Here is a 21,833-nt window from a genome sequence, read left to right on the forward strand (position 1 = left end):
TCAGGAACTAGTGACATTCAGGGATGTGACCATTGATTTCTCTGAAGAGGAATGGGAATGCCTGGAACCTGCTCAGAAGAATTTATACAGAGATGTGATGTTAGAGAACTATAGAAACCTGGTCTTCCTGGGTGAGGATAACTTTCTTCAGGATTTCTAAATAAGTATTGATATTTAATTTTCTTTACTTGAAGAACATTTTTTTTACATCTAAAACCTAGTTTTATTTATTTGTTCCTTTATAAACTTAAAATTTTTTCTAATTAGTTTTATATGAGAGTAAAACACATTTTGACACATCGTACATAAATGGAGTATAACTTCTCATTCTTCTGTTTGTACCTGATGTAGAATTACAGCAGTCATGTAATCATATATTCACCTAGGATAAAACTGATTCATTCTACTATCCTTTCTACACCTTTACCTCCTCTTTCTTCAATCTCCTCCATCTAATCTAAAGTATCTCTGTTTTTACCTAGCTAACCCCTTAATGTGAATTAATTAGCATTTGTATTCTAGATAAAATATTTGGCCTTTGGTTCTTTGGGATTGGCTTATTTCACTTAGCATAATGTTTCCCAGTTGTATCCTTTTACCAGCAAAGCCATATATCACTCTTGTTTTTGGCTGAGTAATATTTCACTGTGTAAATGTACCATTTTTTTTTATCCATTCATCTGTTGAAGAGCACCTAGGTTGGTTCCATAATTGAGCTGTTGTGAATTGAGCTCCTATATACATCGATTTGGCTATGTCACTATAGAATGCCGATTTTAAGTTCTTTGGGTATAAACTGAGGAGTGGGATAACTGGGTCAAATTGTGTTTTCATTACAAGTTTTATTTTAAGGAATCTCCACACAGCATTCCAGAATGGTTGCACCAATTTGCAGTCCTACTCCCCACATGTTTGCCACATTCATGTTGCTTGTACTCTTAGTAGTTTTTATTCTGACAAGTGAGAGGAAATCTAAGTGTAGTTTTGATTTGCATTTCTCTAATTGCTAGAGATGTTGAACATTTTTTTTCAAATATTTGTTGATCAATTGCAATTCTTCTGTGAAATTTCTTAGTTCCATTTATTGATTGGGTTATTTGTTCTTTTGGTGTTAAGTGTTTGATTCTTTATATTTCCTGAAGACAATGCTCATTCTGAAGTACACGTGGCAAAGATTGCTCCCAATTTGTAGTCTGTCTGTTCATGTTCTCATTGTTTTTTTTTTTTTTCTGTAAAGAAGCTTATTAGTTTGGTGCCATCCTATTCATTGATTCTTGATTTTACTTCTTGCAGTTTAGGAGTCTTGTTAAGGAAATCAGTTCCTAAACTGACATGGTGAAGATTTGGTGCTATTTTTCTTCTATTAGGTGATGGATCTCAATTCTATTGCCTAAGTCTTTGATCCACTTTGAGTTGATTTTTGTGCAGGATGAGAGATAGGGGTTTAATCTCATTTTGCTACATATGGATTTCCAGTTTTTCCAGCACAGTTGTTGAAGAGGCTATCTTTTCTCCAATGAATGCTTTCAGTGCTTGCTTTCTAATATAAGATAATTGTAATTCTGTGAGTTTATGTGTCTTTTATTCTATACCATTTTTCTACATGTTTGTTTTGGTGCAATAGCATTCTGTTTTTGTTACTATATCTCTGTAATATCATTTAAGTTCTGGTATTGTGATGCCTCCTGCTTCACTTATCTTTCTAAAGGCTGCTTTGGTATTCTGAGCCTCTTAATTTTCCAAATAAATTTTATGATTGCTTTTTCTGTTTCTATGAAAACTGTAATTGGCATTTTAATAGGAATTTTGTTAAATCTTTATAATGCTTTTAATGGTATGGCCATTTTGACAGTGTGAATTCTGCCTTTCCAAGAGCATGGGAGAATGGGAGATCTTTCCATCTTTCATGGTCTTCTTCAATTTCTTTCTTTAGTATTGTGTAGTTTTAATTGTAGGGGTCTTTCACCTCTTTTGTTAGATTGATTCCCAAATATATATATACACAAACTTTTTTTTTTAATTTGAGGGTTCTTGTGAATGTGGTAGTTTTTCTAGTTTCTCTTTCATGTGATTTATCAGTGATGTACAAGAACATGTTTGATTTGTGGGTGTTGATTCTATATCGTGCTGCTTTGCTGAATTCATTTATTAGTTCTAAATTTTCCAGTGATGATATTTAGGTCCTCTGAAAATAGAAATGTAGTGTTAGGAAATTGTGATAGTTTGAGTTATTTTTCTGTTAGTTTCCATTTAATTTATTTCTTTTGTCTTTGTTCTCTGGAAGGGTTTTCAAGGATGATGTTAAATAAAAGTGGTGAAAGAGGGCATCCTTGTCTTGTTCCAGTTCTTAAGAGAATTCATTCATTTTTTTTCACCATTTAGAATGATGTTGTCCTTGGGTATAGCATATGTAGCATTTATAATGTTGAAGTATATAACTACTATTCATAGCTTTTTTTTTGAACATATGTTGATGCTATATTTTGTGAAATGCTTTTTATGCATCAATTGAGATAATTATTATTCTCCTCTTTAATTCTATTGTTGTGATGAATTATGCTTATTGATTTCTTATGTTGAACCAGCCTTGCATCCCTGGAGTGAACTCCACTTATTTTAAGTATGTTTTTGTTTGTGATTTGCCATGATTTTATTGAGAAGTTTTTCATCTATGTTCATCAAAAATATTGGTCTACAGTTTTCTTTCCTTTATGTGTCTTTGTCTGCTGTTTGTTATCAGGATGAGCCTCCTGAGATGAGTTTGGACGGTTCTCTTGTTTTGTTTTCATGAAATGATTTGAGGACTGTTGGTGTTAATTCTTTGAATTTCTGCTAGAATTTGGCTTAGAATCCACTTGGTTTGTAGAACTTGGCTGATAATCCATTTGGTCCTTGGCTTTTTTTTTTTTTTTTTTTTGATAGCTCCTTCTATCTTTTTAGTTGAAATTGATGTGTTTAAATTGTGTGTGTCCTCCTGATTCAATTTGGTTCTGTCATATGTCTCCAAAAATTTGCCGACCTCTTCAAGATTTTCTATTTTTTTGTAATATAAATTTTTGAATTAGTTTCTGATTATCATCTGTGTTTCAGTAGTGTCCATCATGATATTTCCTTTTTCATCACAAATTTTAGTAATTTGACTTGTTCTCTTTCTCTTAATTAGTGTGTCTGTGTTTATCTATTTTATTTATTTTTTCAAAACAACTTTCTGTCAAGAAAGTTATTTTTTTGTTTTAATGTATTATATGACAGCAGAATGCATTACAATTCTATAACATGTATAGAGCTCAAAATTTCATATCTCTGGTTGTACACAAAGGAGAGTCACATCATTCATGTGTTCGTACATGTACTCAGGGTAATAATGTCTATCTCATTTCACTGTTTTTCCTACCCCTACTCCCCTGTCTTTCCTTCCCTCCTCTTTGCCCTATCTAGACTTCATCTAATCCTCTCCTCCACCACAACATTATGAATTAGCATCCTTAAATTAGAGCAAACATTTGGCATTTGTTTTTTAGGATTGGCTAACTTCACTTAGCATTATATTCTCCAGCTCCATTCATTTACCTGCAAATGCTGTGATTTTATTCTCTCTTATTGCTGAGTAATATTTTATTGGGTACATATACTACATTTTCTTTATCCATTCATCAACCGAGAGGCATCTAGGTTATTTTCACACTTTAGCTATTGTGAATCTTGCTGCTATAAACATTGATATGGATGTGTCCCTGTAGTATGCTGTTTTTAAGTCCTTTAGTTATAGACCAAGGAGTGGGAAACATTGGTCAAATGTTGGTTGTATTCCCAGTTTTCCAAGGAGTCTCCATACTGCATTCCACATTGGCTGCACCAATTTGCAGTCCCACCAGCAATGCATGAGTGTGCGTTTTTCCCCACATCGTCATCAACTTGTTTTTTGCTCTTGATTTCTTCTGCTATGCATTGGTTGTTCAATGTTAGATTAGCTTCTGTTTTTTTCTTTTTGTTATTGCTGTTGTTGTTTGTTTGTTTTACTTTATCATTGATTTCTAATTGTTTTTCCATTATGATCTGTTAGAATGCGGGTATGTTCTCTATTTTTAAAAAATTTTTGTAGAATTCTTTTGTGGCCTAATATATGTTCTATTTGGTGTTGGTGTTGTTGTTCAGTGGTAGATTGCTTGCTTAGCATGTGTGAAGCACTGGCTTAAAATGTTAAGCACCACTTATAATTAAAATGGATAATCTAAAAATTAAAAAAAAAGAATCTACACAGTCTATTTTAGAGATGCAACCATGTGCTGCTAAGAAGAAAGTGTAATCACTTGTTAATGAATGAAATACTCAATGTATTTCTTTTAAATCTAAATTGTTGATTGTACTTTTTAGTTTTTTGTATTATTCTTTGGAGGATATATCCTCTGGTGAGAGAGGTCTGCTAAAATTACCCAGTATTATTATGCTATGGTCTGTTTGATTCTTGAAATTGAGAAGGGTTTGTCTGGTGTGTGTAGATGCTCCATAAATATTAACAAGTGTTATGTCTTGTTGATGTATTATTTGTTTATACAGTATGAGATGTATTTCTTAGTCTCTCCTGATTAATTTTGGCTTGAAGTTAACTTTATCTGTTATGAAGAAAGAAACTCCTGCCTGTGTAGGAAATCCATGTGAGTGATATATTCTTTTTCATCCCTTTGTCTTTATTCTGTGGATGTCTTTGCTTATGAGGGGAATCTCTTGGAGATAGCATATTGTTTGGTCTTCATTTTTAATCCATTCTGCCAGTGTATGTCTTTTAATTGATGACTTTAGTCCACTTACATTCAAGGTTATGATTTAGATATGATATGTATTCTCAGCCACTTGGGTTTATTTCTGTTTTTTAAGTTGAAATAATTTCTCCTTTGATTGATTACTCCTGTAGCATAATTCCTCCCATTGCTGATTTTTGCTTTGTTTTTCATTTTATCTTCATGGAATATTTTGTTGAGAATGTTGTGTAGTGCAGGCTTTTGAGTTGTGATTTTTTTTTAACTTTTGTTTATCATGGAAGTTTTTTATTTTATCATCTGAAGCTTAATTTTTCTGGATATAGTATTCTTCATTGAAATCCATTTTTTTTCCACTAAGAATGTGGTATTAATATCCTAGGACCTTCTATCTTTGAATGTCTGGCTTGAAGTCAGCTGAGATCCCAATTTCCCCCCACTCCATATGTAATCTGATATTTTTTCTCCCAGCCCTTAAAATTCTATCCTTATTCTGTAAGTAATTTTCATTATAATGTCTTGGTGTGGGCCTATTCTAATTATATGCATTTAGTGTCCTGTAAACCTCTTCTATATGATTTTCCATTTCATTCTTCCGGGTTGGGAAATTTCCTGATATTATTTTATTGAAAAAATTGTGCATTCTTTTGGTTTATATCTCTGCTCTTTCATTCATTTCAATTAATCTCAAAACTTCTGCTTTTCATGTCATCTCATATGTTTTGGATGTTCTGGTCATGGTTTCTTAATACCTTCTCTGCATAGCTAGCTTCATTTTCAAGATTATGTATTTTGTCTCATTGCCTGAGGTTTTGTCTTCCAAGTGGTCTAGTCTTTTGCTGATTCTTCTATTGAGTTTTTATTTGATTTATTGATTTCTTCACTTTGAGGATTTCTACTGTTGTTTTATTCATTATTATTTTTATTTCAGAATCTCTGCCTTTTGAAGTGATCTGGAGGGTTGTCTTGAGCATAATGCTCCAATCTCTAGATTGCTGGAGTGAAAGAGGTAATGTAATTGGCAGAATTCCTGGAGGCAGTGTTTAGGTTGAAGTAGGCTCCAGACTCTTCACTGAACCCTATTGATTTGGAGATTTTAAATCAGCACACTTCCAGGGTCCAAGACTTACTGGTTCAGGCTGAAAGACTATACCCCAAGGATTTCACTTGGATTCCCTTTTTGTGGTGGGGATCCAACTGTTAGTCCCATACCTCACATGCAGACCCTATAGTTCCTGGTCTTGGATTCAGTCTCCAATTTCTTCCCCCTTGTTCTTCCAAATTCCTTACCAGAAGCATCTCTCTCACTAGTATTGTAAGGAGCCAGATTGGAGAGAGAGGTGTCTGGAGGCTGAACATGACCAGTAGTCTGTTAAGAGACTACCTCTCTCCATGTTTGATTTTCTCCTGGTCATGTAAGAACACTATATGTCATTCAGTGTGCGTTTATTTATTGGGCCTGTATTTCAGGCCAAACTTGGATTTACTAGGCATTGGTTTTGTCTGCTGCTAGCCTCTTTGCTGTGGCTGCAGAATGTTTCCTTATGATGTCCTCTGCACACTTCTTGGAGGGATGGTAGCTACTCTTCCTCAGCAGGATACTGGATACTACATCTTTCAGGTTTGTTGGACAATGTTGTTGATATCTAAATGCTGTTTCCAGATATGCTTTGGGTCTCCCAAGAACCCATACAGGCTATGTTGCCTGGGATTTTTTTTTAAAATTTTTTAAAATGTCCAACCCCCTGACTCTCCAAGTCACTCCTCACTGTTTTTTTTGAACCTATCTTGGAAAAGCTGTGTGTCTGCTTTTTTGTTTTCCCACCACAGAGCAACCGGGAAGGCAACCTCTCTATTCTGCCATCTTGGAAACCTCCCCCACAATAATTCTTTTTATTTGTTATTTTTAGTTATGCATAAAAGTAAAACTATTTGATCCTTTATACAAGCATGGAATACATCTTATTCTAATTAGGAAACCAATCTTGTGGATGTACACAATGTTGAAATTCACCATGTTGTATCCATATATGTACATAGGAATGTAATCAGATTCATTCTTTATTTCTATTCTACTTTTGTGTGTGTGTGTGTGTGTGTGTGTGTGTGTGTGTGTGTGTGTGCGTGCGCGCATGCGGGTTGGGGATTGAACCCAGGGCCTTGTGTATGCAAGAAAAGCACTCTACCAACTTAGCTGTATCCCCAGCCCTCTGTCTTCCTTTCTTCATTCTTTACCTAATCCAATAAACTTCTGTTTTTCCCCTCCCCACTCTCCCTTGTTATGGGTTAGCATTCACATATCAGAGAACATTCAATCTTTATTTTTTTAATTGGCTCTTTAATTTAGATGATGATCTCCAGATGCATCCACTTACAAGCAAATGTCACAAAGTTATTCTTCTTTATGGTCAAGTTATATTTCATTGTTTATATATATATATTACAGTTTCTTCATCTATTCATCTTTCATTGGACATCTAGGTTGGCTCTTTAGCTTAGCTATTTTGAATTGTGTTGCTATAAATATTGGTGTGTCTGTGTCAATGTGATAGGTGATTTTTAACTCCTTTGTATATATACCACATAGTGCTATAACCAGGTTAAATTCCATTCCAAGTTTCTTTTTTTTTCAGAATCTCTATGCTACTTTCTAGAGTGGTTGCACCAATGTGCAAAAGAAATTGGAAGAAAACTGCAAAATTTTGAAAGCTATCTTTATTTTTATTTTATTTTTTTGAAAGAGAGAGTGAGAGAGGAAAGAGAGAGAGAGAGAGAGAATTTTTAATATTTATTTTTTAGTTCTTGGCAGACACAACATCTTTGTTGGTATGTGGTGCTGAGGATCGAACCCGGGCCGCACACATGCCAGGCGAGCGCGCTACCGCTTGAGCCACATCCCCAGCCCCAAGAAAGCTATCTTTAAAATGCTTTATGCTACACTACACATTAGAATAAATTCATAAATATATAGATAATAAACATTCATGTAATTCCATCTACTAGGAATTCTGATGCAGGAGGATTGCAAATTAAAGACTATCCTTAATAACTTAGGTTTCAATTCTTACTTTTTAGGAAAAAATGGCATTTTTTTTTTGTATAGAAAAGAAAATGTTTTATCTTTTGTATAGTGTTTGAAATTTTAATTGTGATCAAAACCACAAATAAAACTTGCTGTTTTCAACATCTCAAATATACTTAGTTCAAATTGTTATATAATGTCTTTAGAAATTTTACATCTCAAAAAAATGAAATCTCATAAAAACAAGGTTTATTTATATTCCCTCATCTCAAACACCATTCACCATTTTCTTAAGAATTTTTTTTAAGTTTAGCTATCTTATTTATATTAGTAGAACAGTTCAGTATTTTTCTTTTTAAAAATTATTTATTTATTTTTAGTTTTAAGTTGACACAATATCTTTATTTTATTTTTATATGGTGCTGAATATTGGACCCTGTGCCTCACGCATGCTTGGTGAACACTGTTTTACTGAGCCACAACCCCAGACCCACTTCAGTAGCTTCTAGTGACTTATTTCTTTTTAGAAAATCTGCTTTATGTTTTTCCTTATTATAGATTTTACAAAATTTTCTCCCTTTTTGGACTTGAAAAATATTCTGTAGTTTATATATTCTAAATTTTCTTATTTACTCATTTCAAGGAGTATTTGGTTTGCTTTGACATGATGTCTCTTTTGAATAATATTTTAACAATTGCAAATGTCTTAATTTGCCATAAACTTTTGGGTTTACTACCATACTCACTTAGGATTCTATATGCCTAGTGGTCTAACTTGTTGCCAGTATTAACTATTGAATATTGTAGCTTTGTAAGTGAGAAAAGAGCATTGTTCGGATTTGTTTGTGTTTTGAATATTTTTGAGTTATTCATAACAATTTGTAGAATATCTTTTTTATCTTTTTGGGAAAAATAACATTTGGAGTTTAATAGATATTGCATGAACTCTCAGATAACTTTGAGGAGTAGAAATCTTTTAATTTTGCCCTCCAATTCATGAAAAAGACCAAATGAACTAATTGTGAAATATTTATGCATTTTCTAACATCACTTTCACTTTTTTAAAAAATACTTTTTAGTTGTATTTGGACATAATATCTTTATTTATTTCTATGTGGTGCTGAGGATTGAACCCAGTACCTCACAGGTGCAAGGTGGGTGCTCTACCACTGAGCTACAATCCCAGACTCACTTTCAATTTTGATTTTAATTTTATTCCATAATGTATAGGAAATGTTAATATTTTCATATTTTTAAACTTTTTATAACTGGAGTTATTCTATCCAGTATAGTATTTCATTTGTTATTGAAAACATTACTTTTGTAAATGTAATTTGTTTAAAATAGTTTTTCTGAGTCTTTCTTTTTTTTCTGTTTGGTGATTCCCAATTTGTTTGACTTTATAAGAAACTACAATGTTATTTTGTACTACAATGTTATTTCCTATTTTGTTGTTTAATTTTTTCAATGTTTGCTTTCTATATTAGGGAAGTATGATGTGAGTTACAAGTGTTCATATTGTTATTGTAGTAATGTAGGGGGGAAAATGTTTCCATTTTTAAGTTTAATTAATGTGTTTTGGTAATCGGGACTGAGTTCAAGTGTGCTGAACCACTGCTCCACATCTCTGGTCCTTTTTATATTTTATTTTGAGACATAATTTCCCTAACTTGCTTGGGGCTTTTCTCAGTTGGTGAGACTGGTTTGAACTTTCAATCCTGTGTCAGCTTCCTTAGCTGCTGGGTTTACAGGTGTGTGCCATAGTACCTAGCTACTTTCATAGTAATTTAATTTTCTAGTTTACCTGTCACAGTTTTCTATATTAAAAACTGTTTTATCCCATGTAACTGTTATTTCAAACTATGTTTTTCATATTATAATTTTGTTATTCCTCTTTTCTTTTGGTTAATGTTGTATGCAGTATTCTCATTTTTTTTGCATTTTATTTGTGTTTTTACCCTTAAAGCATTGTATACACTATATACAATAGTATTTTTTAGATTAAATTCTATTAGTCAAGCTTTGTGATTTGATTGGTGTTTTATAATGCTGCAGGTACAATCAAACAATTTTCTAAAAGTGAAGAACTTATTACACCTGACAGAGTTTTCTACATTTCTTATAATTGATTATTCCACTTTTCTTAATCAGTTAATTTGTGGTTCATTGATTTTCAGACTGACATGCTTTGATTTCTTTCCCATATCCCTTTGCATATTGTATGGCTGTTTATTTTGTAACTCACATGAGATTTTATAAAGATTACATTATGGGGCTGGGGTTGTGGCTCAATGGTAGAGTGCTTGCCTCACATGTGTGAGGCACTGGGTTCAATTCTCAGCACTGCATATAAATAAATGAATAAAATAAAGGTCTGTTAACATTAAAAAATAATTTTTAAAAAATTTCATTAAATTTACACTGTATTTTGAGCTAGTAATATATTAAATTTGATTTATTATAAAATTTTGTTTTTTTCTTATATACTTTCACAATTTTGATAATTTTACAATTATTTTAATATTGCATATACATTAACAAGTTCATATTCATTTTTGTGCTTTTATCTTTCAAATTGTATTGCCAGATTAAGTGTTTTGTCTTTGGAAGTGATGTTTTTTCCCCAAGTGAACTTTAAAATTTCATGTAATTTGTGTTGCTGTGCAGATTTATTTTTCATTATAGTGGATTATTTTAGTATTTTTGGAGGCCAGAACTAGTGGTGATGCTCTTTGTAGGCATTTATATATGTTAAAAGTGTTTATTTTTCCTTGCTTTTTACAGATCAAACATTGTCAAAGGGGTAAAAGAGAAAAAAATGCCAACCAAGAACATATATCCAGAAATCCGTTCTGTATTGTAAATCTTCCTAAGGAATTGCATAATAATTATATAGAAATACCTTTCTAGGACTTAAATGGTTTTTGTTTGTTTGTTTTTCTGACCTCAAGTATTTCTCTTTTTGAAGTTTATGGAGGTACTAGAGACTGATCCCTTGAGTACTTAACCACTGAACAACACATATAAACCTTTTTGTGCCCCCCCCCACTAATTGGAGATAATTGGACTTCTTAGGTTTTGATTTTGGTTTTATACCTCATATTTATAAATTCTGATTTTTTAAAATGGTATTGTGGATGGAATTTTTTGGGTATTTTACAACTAAATTGTGTTCTCGGCTTCTGTCATTAAAGAAACAAAAGAAAACAAAAAAACAACTTTTTTTTTTTGTCGTGATGCCATGAACTTGGGGTTGCCTCAAACTTAAGAAGCTCCTGGCTCAGTCTCCCACATTGCTGGGATTATAGCTGTGCACATTAATCCTTGATCTTGAAATATAAAATTCTTCAAATATAAAATTTTATATTTTTCAAATATAAAACTTTTGCTTGTATCAACATTTTTTCTGTGATTTTTGTTCAGTTTTCTGTATTCTGTTTTAGCTCATTAAACTTATTTTAAATTTTTATTTTGTATACTTTAGGTAATCCATAACTCTCAGTGTTTTAATGTTCAATTCCTGCTGCTTTAGTTTGTTACATTGGTTAAGCCTTGTTTTCATTTTTTTTTTTTTTGTGTGTGTATGGTGTATTATTTTTAATTGGTTTTTCCATTTGAAAATCAGCCAGTAATGGATTTTGTCTTCATTTTGGTAAATAGTTTGGATGTTATTAAAAAATAGACAAAGTGATGCATACTGTCAATCCCAGCTAATTTAGAAGCCATACTAGTGTTTCAAGTTTGGGACAAGTCACAACAATGTAGTAACAACATGTTTAAAAATAAACAACTTTAAAAGGACTTGTGTGATAACTCAGTGGTACAGTATCTTTGGGCTTAATCTCAAGAATCATATATAATTAAATTTAAAAGTAGACGTTTTTGTGAACTCAAAATGCAAATCTTAATTATGTGTCCACAGGAGATTTGATCAAGATGTTCAAGTGATATCTCCAGTGTTTATTGCATTCATCATTTACAATAGTAAAGTTATGGACTCAACCTATATGCGCATTAATGACTGAATGAGAAAAGTATGGAATTGTTCTTATTAGTTGTAAAAAATCTTGTCATTTATTGTGAAATAAAGCAGATGTAGAAAATTCAGTTGCAGGAGCATCTGAGTTTGGAACCAACTCAGATGAGTAAATTGATGTTCCCAGGCACTGTGTTTGGTGTAGTGTTGTTCTACATCTGCAATATTTTATTTTAATGGGCATAAGATCACTACTTACCGATCACCATAGAATTCATACTGGAGAAAATCCCTACAAATGTAAAGACTGTGGCAAGGCTTTTAGGCAATATTCATGCATTTTCCAACACCAGAAAATTCATACTGGAGAGAAGCCCTACAAATGTAAAGAATGTGGCAATGCTTTTAAGCAAAATTCAGCATTAACTAAGCACCAGAGAATCCACACTGGAGAGAAGCCCTACAAATGTAAGGAATGTGCCAAGGCTTTTGCCCAGATTAGTACTTACTGGACACCATAGGGTTCATACTGCAGAGCAGTCCTACAAATGTACAGAATGTGGCAAAGCTTTTAAGCATATTTTATCAATTACTATTCACCAGAGAATCCACACTGGAGAGAATCCCTTCAAATGTAAAGAATGTGGCAAGGCTTTTACCCAAAGATCAGCATTTACTGGACACCACAGAGTCCATACTGCAGAGAAGCCCTACAAATGTACAGAATGTGGCAAAACTTTTAGGCATCACGCAAGCAGTTTCAAACACCAGAGAATGCATACTAGAGAGACGCCCTACAAATGTGAACAATGTGGCAAAACATTTCATGAGAAATCAAACCTTGTTCAACACCAGAAAATTCATACTGGAGAGAAGCCATACAAATGTAAAGAATGTGGCAAATCTTTCAAAGATCAGTGCTTGTGGAACATCATAGAATTCATAATGGAGAGAATCCCTACAAATGTAAAGAATGTGGTAAAGCTTTTAGGCATTGTTCAAGCTTTATCATACATCAGAGAATTCATACTGGAAAGAAGCTGCACAAATGGCAACTTTTTAAATAAAAGGTTCTTGCTTACTGACCATAGGAGAGTTTATACTGGACAGAAGATCTATGAATGAAAAAAATTTGGATGAACTTTTAACAAAATATTAAACTTTCAATATCTCTAATGAACATAGATGCAAAAATTTTCAATAAAATTCTTTGAAATCGAATACAAAAACATCAAAAAGATTGTGCACCATGATCAAGTGGGATTCATTCCGGGAATGCAAGGTTGGTTCAACATACGGGAATCAATAAGTGTAATTCATCACATCAATAGACTTAAAGATAAGAATCATATGAACATCTCTATAGATGCAGAAAAATATTTGACAAAATACAACACCCCTTTAGGTTCAAACACGTTTGTAAAGGCTATCTACGCTAAGCCTCAGGCCAACGTCATTCCAACGGAGAATATTTGAATGCATTCCCTCTAAAATCTGGAAGAAGACAGGATTGCCCTCTCTCACCACTTCCATTCAACATAGTTCTTGAAACACTGTTGAGAGCATGTAGACAAAAGAAATTAAAGGAATAACTAAAGTAAAAGAACTTAAACCAGCACTATTTGCTGATGACATGATTATATACATTGAAGACCCCGAAAACTCCACCAGAAAACTTCTACAACTAGTAAGTGAATTCAGAAAAGTATCAGGATATAAAATCAACACCCATAAATCAAAGTCATTCCTGTATATCAGAGACAAATCCTTTGAGAAGGACATGAGGGAAACTACCCCATTCACAATAGCCTCAAATAAAATAAGATACTTGGGAATAAAAAAAAAAAAAGAGGTGAAAGATCTATACAATGAAAACTACAGAACCCTAAACAGAGAAATAGAAGAAGACCTTAGATGGAAAGTTCTTCCTTGCTCATGGATAGGCAGAATTAATGCTATCAAAATGACCATTCTAACAAAAGCACTATACAGGTTCAATACAATCTGATCAAAATCCTAATGGCATTCCTCATAGAAATAGAAAACACAATCCTGAAATTCAGAATAAGCAGGTGGTATTGCTATACCAGACCTTAAATTAAACTTCCGAGCAATAGTAACAAAAATAGCTTAGTACTGACTCCAAAACAGGCAGGTAGACCAATGGTACAGAATAGAGGACACAGAGACTAACCCACAAAATTACAATTATCTTATATTAGACAAAGGTGCCAAAAATGCACTGTACAAAGATAGCATCTTGAACAAATGGTTCTGGGAAAACTTGAAATCCATATGCAACAAAATGAAATTGAATCCCTGTCTCTCACTTGCACAAAACTTAACTCATAATGGAACAAGGACCTAGGAATTAAACCAGAGAGTCTGCATCTAATAGAAGAAAAAGTAGATCCTAATCTTCATCACATGGGATTAGGCCCCATCTTTCTTAATGAGACTCCTGTAGCAAAAGAATGAAAATTAAGAATCAATAAATGGGATGGATTCAAACTAAAAAGGTTTTTCTCAGCAAAGGAAACAATCTGTGAGGTGCCTACATTCTGGGAAAAAAATTTTACCCCTCACTTCAGATAGAGCATTGATCTCTAGGGTATAATAAAGAATTCAGGAAGATAAGCAACAAAACAAAACAAAAACAACAAAAACCCATCGATAAATTGGCCAAGGACCTGAACAGACACTTCTCAGAAGAGGATATGCAATCAGTCAACAAATGTATGAAAAGATGCTCATCATCTCTAGCAATCAGAGAAATACAAATCAAACTAAAAAAAAAAAAAAGTGAAATGTCATCTCACCTCAGTCAGAATCGCACCTATCATGAAGACAACAAAAAGTGTTGGTGAGGATTAGGGGAAACGTTACATTCGTACACTGTTGGTGGGACTGCAAATTGATGCAGCCAATTTGGAAAGCAGTATGGAGATTCTTTGGAAATCTGGGAATGGAACCACCATTTGATCCAGCTATTCCTCTTCTTGGACTATACCCAAATGACTTAAAAATTGCATACTACAGCGACACAGCCACTTCAATGTTTATAGCAGCAGAATTCACAACAGCTAAACTGTGGACCCAACCTAGATGTCCTTCAGTGGATGAATGGTTAAAAAAATGTGGCATTTATTTACAATGGAATATTACTCAGCATTAAAAAAGAATAAAGTCATGGCATTTGCAGGTAAATGGATGGCATTGGAGAAGATTATGCTAAGTGAAGTCAGGCAGTCCCCTCCCCAGGAAAAACAAATGCGGAATGTTTTCTCTGATATAAGGGGGGTGGCTCATAGTGGAGTACTGAGGGAGAGCATGTGAGGATTAGATTAATTCTAGACAGGGAAGAGTGGTGGATGGGATTAGCAAGGATGGTGGGATGTGATTGTCATCATTATACAAAGTACATGTATGAAGACTTGAATTGGGTATCAACATACCTTTTTATACAAATGGAGATATGAAAAATTTTGGTATATGTATGTGTATTAAGAATTGTAATGCAAGTTAAAAGTACATGTATATTGGCGTAAATTGGCGAGAACATACGTTGTATAGAGATACGAAAAATTGTGCTATATATGTCATAAGGAGTATAATGCAAAAAAATCAGTTTTTATTAATCTCTGGAGAATTCATACTGGAGAAAAGCCCTACAAATGTAAAGAACATGGCAAAGCTTTTAGAAGTTGTTCAAACATTATCAAACTCCTGAAATGTCATACTGCAGAGAAGCACTACACATGTAGCAAAAATTGGACGATCACTTATTAAACATCAAAAATTTGTAGGGGAGATAAGCTCTATAAATGAGAACATTGTTCAAATACATTTTGAATGGTTCAACCATATACCACATCAGAGGAATCAGCAGAGAAATTTTACCTTTACTAATTAAAAAATAAATAAAAATAATAAAGACAAAAATCTTTAACAGTTGTTCATATCTTACTCAGACCCTGAGAATTCATACTGGTGAGAGTTGGTGCAAGTGGAAAGAATGAAACAAATTTTTCTCCATTTCCAAAACTTTACTAAACACGAGGGACTTCATAGTGCATAGAAACTCTAAAAAAAAAAAAAAAATTTAAAAATATCCAACCCCATATTTAAATTGAAACTTTCTTCATCTAAAACCTCATTCTTTATCAAATTTGGAAGACATTTTTTATTCTAAAATATATGCCTATATATAGATAACAGTAAAATATTCACCATAAATACTAAAACCTTGAAAAATGTTAAAAGTAAAGTCTTATCAAGTTCTTATATTTTGATTTCCTTAAGAATTCATAAGAGAAAGCATTTAAGCATAGAAAATCGGAAATTGCATTTAACTTTTGCTGAAAATTTATAAATAGCATTAGCTAATGTGGTAAAAATAATGAGATCTTCACAGATTTCATACTATACTGCAGATATTTCATTTCTGATTGAGAATAAATTAATTATAAATTAAAGATGATTAAGTGACTTCACTTCTGGAAATTGGAGTAAACCTATTTTTTTATGCTCTATTACATCAGAGGAAGACCTATCCTTATAATTTTTAACCTGTAATTTTTTTTTGAGCTTTTATAATGTTAATTTTTTTTCTTTTTTGTAATGTGGACAGAACTCACGGTAGATTAGCCATTAAGTGATGTCCCCAGTCTTTAATTTTTTTTTTTTTGAGACACATTTCCTTATGGCCTTGGTAAGTTGCTGAGGCTGCTCTCGAAACCTCGACTATCTTTCCTGAAACCTCCTTGATCACTGCGTAATAGGCCTCTGCCATCATACCTTGCTAATTATAAATTTTTCGTATATCCATGTTATTGTGAAATTTGTTACTAAATAAAAGTGAATGTTAGCTTGCTTATCCCTGTCATGTATTGAATCATGTTACTATCAAGGCATTGCATTTTACCAAAGATTCTACATAGCAGTAAAGCATACTAAATAGTGATATAACATCTCTACTAATTATTCTCGAAAACTTAAACTCACTTATTTGGGGAGTACAATTTGTATAAGTCAGATTGTTATGCATTTCTACTCCTTGTAGTTATGGAGAAATTAAGGATATAGAGGCCACTGCATGTCTGGAGAGTCAAAATTCTCCTGGGATTATGAAAACCCCAGAAACTAGGAGTCACCAAGTCGTATTCTGTGGAAAGGAAGGGTCCCTGATGCTTTCACTGGTATCCATGTACTCTGTAGTGCATTAGCCCATTCTGGCAATACGAATGTCTGGTAACCAAAAATACTGAATAAAGTGTGCAGTTTTTCATGAAGTCTATAAGAATAAACTCAGAAGATTGACTAGATTGAGTTTAGAACTAGAGCCCAATATGATACTACCTGTTTGGTCTTAGACAGGCACAAGGGAAGGAACTCTAACCAATAACGTAAAATAATGGTTGTAACACAAGAGTCTCATATGCATAGAGTAATTGAAACTCCTACATAATTCTTTTCACTAGATATTTTTTATATTTAGATACCTTTTATTCTACTTATAATTTGCAATGCTTATTTTGTTTTTTAGAGTATGAGATACATGGCATGACATGAGCTCACAAAGCTATACAATTTAATCCTAATAGGTCTGGATTATTATTGTTGTTACTTTCAGGTCTTAGAGGGAAAGGAAAACATGATACCACACAAAAACAAAATTCTTATTCAAATAATCCACTAGACTATGTATGAGTCATGTTCAAAAAGTAAAAACACTAAAATTTATCCTGTATTTTCTCCATGTGTTAATCCTTTGGTCAATAAAACCCTCAGGAATATTAATTAAATTTAAATTGATTGAGAAATAAAAATAATGCAAAAAATATTGAGAACCTTTGAAATAGAAATAGTGGTTATGGTTCTTGATTATTATTTTCAGCTACATAATTGTCACAGCTATGCTTCTCTACCTTTTTTGTTAATCTCTACTCCTTGTCATCCTGGACAGGAAACTTTAAAAAAAAAATAATTTACATGTAAGAAGCCAAGCATTAAAGAAGCCAATCCCAGGAAACCAAAGGCTAAATATTCTCTGTGATAAGTGGATGCTGATCTGTATTGAGGGTTGGCTGGTGAGAATGAGAGAACTTTGGGTAAAGGGGAGGGAGAAATGCAGAGGAGTATGGAGACAGGAACGATGGTGGAATGAGATGATCATCATTACCCTAGGTATATGTATGAATGCATATTTGGTTCGACTCTACATTCTGTAACAAAGAAATGAAAATTTGTGCTCTATTTATGTACAATGAATTGAAACAGATTTTGCTAGGATGTGTAACTAATTAGAACAAATAAAGAATCAAAACAGATGTATTCTAAATATGATAAGTATGTGATTTCAGAGAGAGTTAGTATAACTTCCAGAAACCATAATAAGATGTTTAGTTTGAAGGAACATTGCTTTATATTGCCTTGATTTATTAGAGGCATTTTCCCAGGAGTGAAGAAAAAGCAAAAAAACATCTTTATCATTTTCAGTTTAAATATATCCCATTCTATTTAGTTAATGACCACCTTAATTTAAAAAAAATTATAGTTTCCAACAAAAAATAAAAATAGAGAAAAGAAAACATGAAAGATTTTCGTAGTCCATGTGCCTGCCATGACCTTTGCACATCCTTGATGAAACATCTTAATAATGCTGTGAAGTGTACTTGAGGGGATCACTAGATTACACAGGTTTTTAGAATAGAGTTCTCTGAATTCTATCTTTTATTTAAGTATTCTTATTGGGAAGATTTCAACGTCACGGCCATCGAGAGGATGATGTGGCTGGCACTTCCCAGTTAGGGCTCTGAAAATCTACCTTGACAGTTACAAGCTAGTTGACTTCAGGTGTTGATGTTTCCCTGATTTATAAGTGTATTTTCTTCTCTTGTATGCCTATCTATTTCACCCTTTTGTTTGATTCCATATTATCACTAAATTAAATTGTATCTCATGTTAAGGTAGTGTCTTTAAGTTTCTCTTGCATCTGATCTTCCAAATTGAGCATGTCCACATGTATGTACTTACATACACATGCTTGTATTATACAATTAAAGCAGTATTTTTAGTATGTTTGTCACCTCAAATATTTTGTATTTGTATGAGGAGAAAATTGAGAATGCTTTCTTTCCTTTGAATGCGTAATACATTATCAATAGCTATAGACACCCTACTATATATTTGCCCCTCTCTCACCTCTGGTTTCATGTCTTTCCATATGATTTTTTCTCCTTTCCATGTGACCAACATGATTTCATACACTATGATATGATATGTAGCAAAGTTTGCAGTCACATCAGACTGATGGCACCCATTGATTTTGGACTTTCAGCCTCCAAAATTCTGAGTAAATTAACTTTTTTTTCATTATAAATTATGCACTCTTGGGTATTTCTTATAGCAATAGAAAATGGATATTTACAGTGTCATTCAACATCATAAGAATTGTTTTATACTTATTTGTAAGATTAGACTGTATATTTACCTGCCTGGCTGTATATGGGTTAAGATACTCTATTTAACCATTTTATTTAAGCTTGATGGCTCTATTAGCATTTCATAAGGAGTTTTTTTTACGTACCCTAAACTTCTCAATGTAGAAATATGAAGCAAATTTTTCCAAGTATAAAATTATTGGTTGATAGATTTTGTTTAAAAAGTTTAATCATGTCTCTTTTGAGATTTAAGGAATACTCTTTCATGTTTGGGCCTATTTTATAAAAAAAAGTTCCATACTTCTAAAATATGATGATACAGGACACGCATTCCTATTTCAAAATGAAGAAATAAAGAAGTGAAAGAAAGGAGCCAGTCTCAAGTAAGAAAGAAATTCAGAGTGGTAGAGATTAAATCCCAAATCCCCATGACCATTGTCGAGTGTATATTCTGGTGAGGTGTACTCTCCCAAGTCCTTGGAGAACTCAAGACTTGGAACTTTGCTAGTTTCAGTGGCTGAAATCTAGGGCCTTATGCTAATATCAGTGATTTTCAAACATGGTGCAGATAATTGATACCCAGGCAATGTTTTTCTGGTAACTTCACTACATTCTCTTTAGGAATTTTCCCATGTGGGGTCCTGAAGGAGTTCATACACTGGTACAAGTGTTTGTTCTTTACTCCCATGCTTTCCTTTGTAATTCAAACAGAAGCTGCCATGCCTTGTAACTCTTGAATTCTGTGCACCTCCAAACCCAACTCTACCTGAGCAGCATGATCCAGCACTTACATATCATGCATCTGGATCTACTTCAACCCTAGTTTCAGCTATATCAGTGAGCAGAAAAATCCTTCCAGAGGTGATTCCAAGGGAAGCGGTTTATGGAAGGTCCCTCTGGAACTTACCATGAAAAGAATTCTTCCCTGATACATTTCTGGTCATATGATGCGGTAGGATGCAACGAAAACTTTCTGAAATATCTGAAGGCCTGTGTGTCTTTTCAAATTGCATGTTTCCTTCCATCTACTTTGATCTCTACATTCTCATACAAAAGTCAACTTTATAATTGTAAAGTTTCATTACAGAAACATCCTTACACTTAGAGATATATTTAAATTTCCCTCCTACTCATTGTTTCTCTTTTTATTATTATTATTATTATTATTATTATTATTATTATTATTATTATTATTTCTGTTTATTTATTTTTGGTACCAGGGATTGAACTCAGGCGCACTTGACCACTAATACACATCCCCAGCCTTATTATTTTATTTTTGTACTTTCTATTTTATTCATAGACAGGGTTTCACTGAGTTGCTTAGTGCCTTGCCAACTGCTGAGACCACCATGCCTGGCTGTTTAATATTTTTTTTTCATCCACATTATGAAAAGCTAAACTGTTTATTATTTTTGTCCATAAGTCATGAGTTAATCTCTTTAATAAATGTTTTACCATAACACCTGTAATTTTTTATATAATTAGTATGTGAAATTATATATGCCTTAAGAAATTTTGATTTATCAACTCTATGATGAAAACGTATAAAATTGGCAATATTTAAAGTATTTGACTTATACCAACAATTGAATACATATTATATGAATCAGAGAAATATATGCTTCCCTAGGTCAATTTTTCTTTTAATGTTAAAGAGAACATGTATGCTGGGGAAATCACATTCAGGAAGAGCACAAGAACAACTGAGATGGTAGGAAAACTCAGGTTTATTACATCAGAAGACCCAGATGAGCTCTGAAATTCTGGGTCCCAAGCTGAGGTTACATAGGGCTTTTATAGAAAAAATCGACATCCTTAACCATTACAACATTGGTGGGTTTGAATTCATGACCAAAAACCATGAGTGGAAGTTCTTGCAATAAACAGTTTACAGCAGCAGAACAAAGGCAGAGAAAAATCTGCAAGTGATATCTGGAAGTAGTCATTACCACATGGAGCAATTTCTCGAGATATCTGCAAGCTTACATTCCTAGAAGCCATATTTCAAACAAAGCCATGCTTAAAAAGTTATAGGTCAAACAGCAGTGAAGTGACATATTAACCTATACTCCCACTAGCAATTAAGTGATACATCTACAATCCTACAAAGATCAGAAATTTATAAGGTGTCATTTCATTGTCTATTGTAATAATAAAATAAAATATATTTTTATAAAAAATTTAAAAAGTCAATATTAGGTGATTTTATCCTCATTTTTAACAATTAAAACTCAGTATTTTAACTCAGAAATAACTTATATAAGTTTCAATTACTTGTTGTAACACAAGGGTAATTAATTATGTAACTTGTAAACATTTATATTTACCTAAATTAATTCTTTTTTTTTTTTTTTTTTTTTTTTTTTTTTAATGGTAAGTTCCTGGTTTATTTTCCTGCTAGATATAAAGACTTACAAAATGGTTAACTTGGATAACAAAGAAAACTTATCATTGATTGTGAATTTGTACTTTGATTATAGAGAGAGAAGAACTTTGGGAGCAAATGTGTGGTTTCCATGCATTCCAGGACCACCCTCACTGTCCAAGACCCTAAGAACCCAGAACATGTGAAGACGTTCACTTTTGACCTGGCATATTGGTCTCACAGTGGATTTCAAAAGGATAAAGATGGT

The 21,833-nt window shown here is 32.9% G+C and overlaps 1 protein-coding gene across 1 annotated transcript in view; it reads left to right on the forward strand.

The window, feature by feature from the left end:
• The window catches only part of LOC308643351 (uncharacterized protein), a gene marked incomplete at its 5' end in the record, with an annotated part of 428,976 nt that overhangs the window by 48,182 nt on the left and 358,961 nt on the right, over positions 1-21,833 (forward strand). The window contains one exon of the mRNA XM_081283240.1: positions 5-131. Coding sequence (XP_081139366.1) covers positions 5-131 — 127 coding nt within the window. The remainder of the gene's footprint in view (positions 1-4; positions 132-21,833) is intronic.

Source organism: Spermophilus citellus (assembly GCF_964194105.1).
Source record: "Spermophilus citellus genome assembly, chromosome: 3".
In the NCBI taxonomy this organism is placed as follows: Eukaryota; Metazoa; Chordata; class Mammalia; order Rodentia; family Sciuridae; genus Spermophilus; species Spermophilus citellus.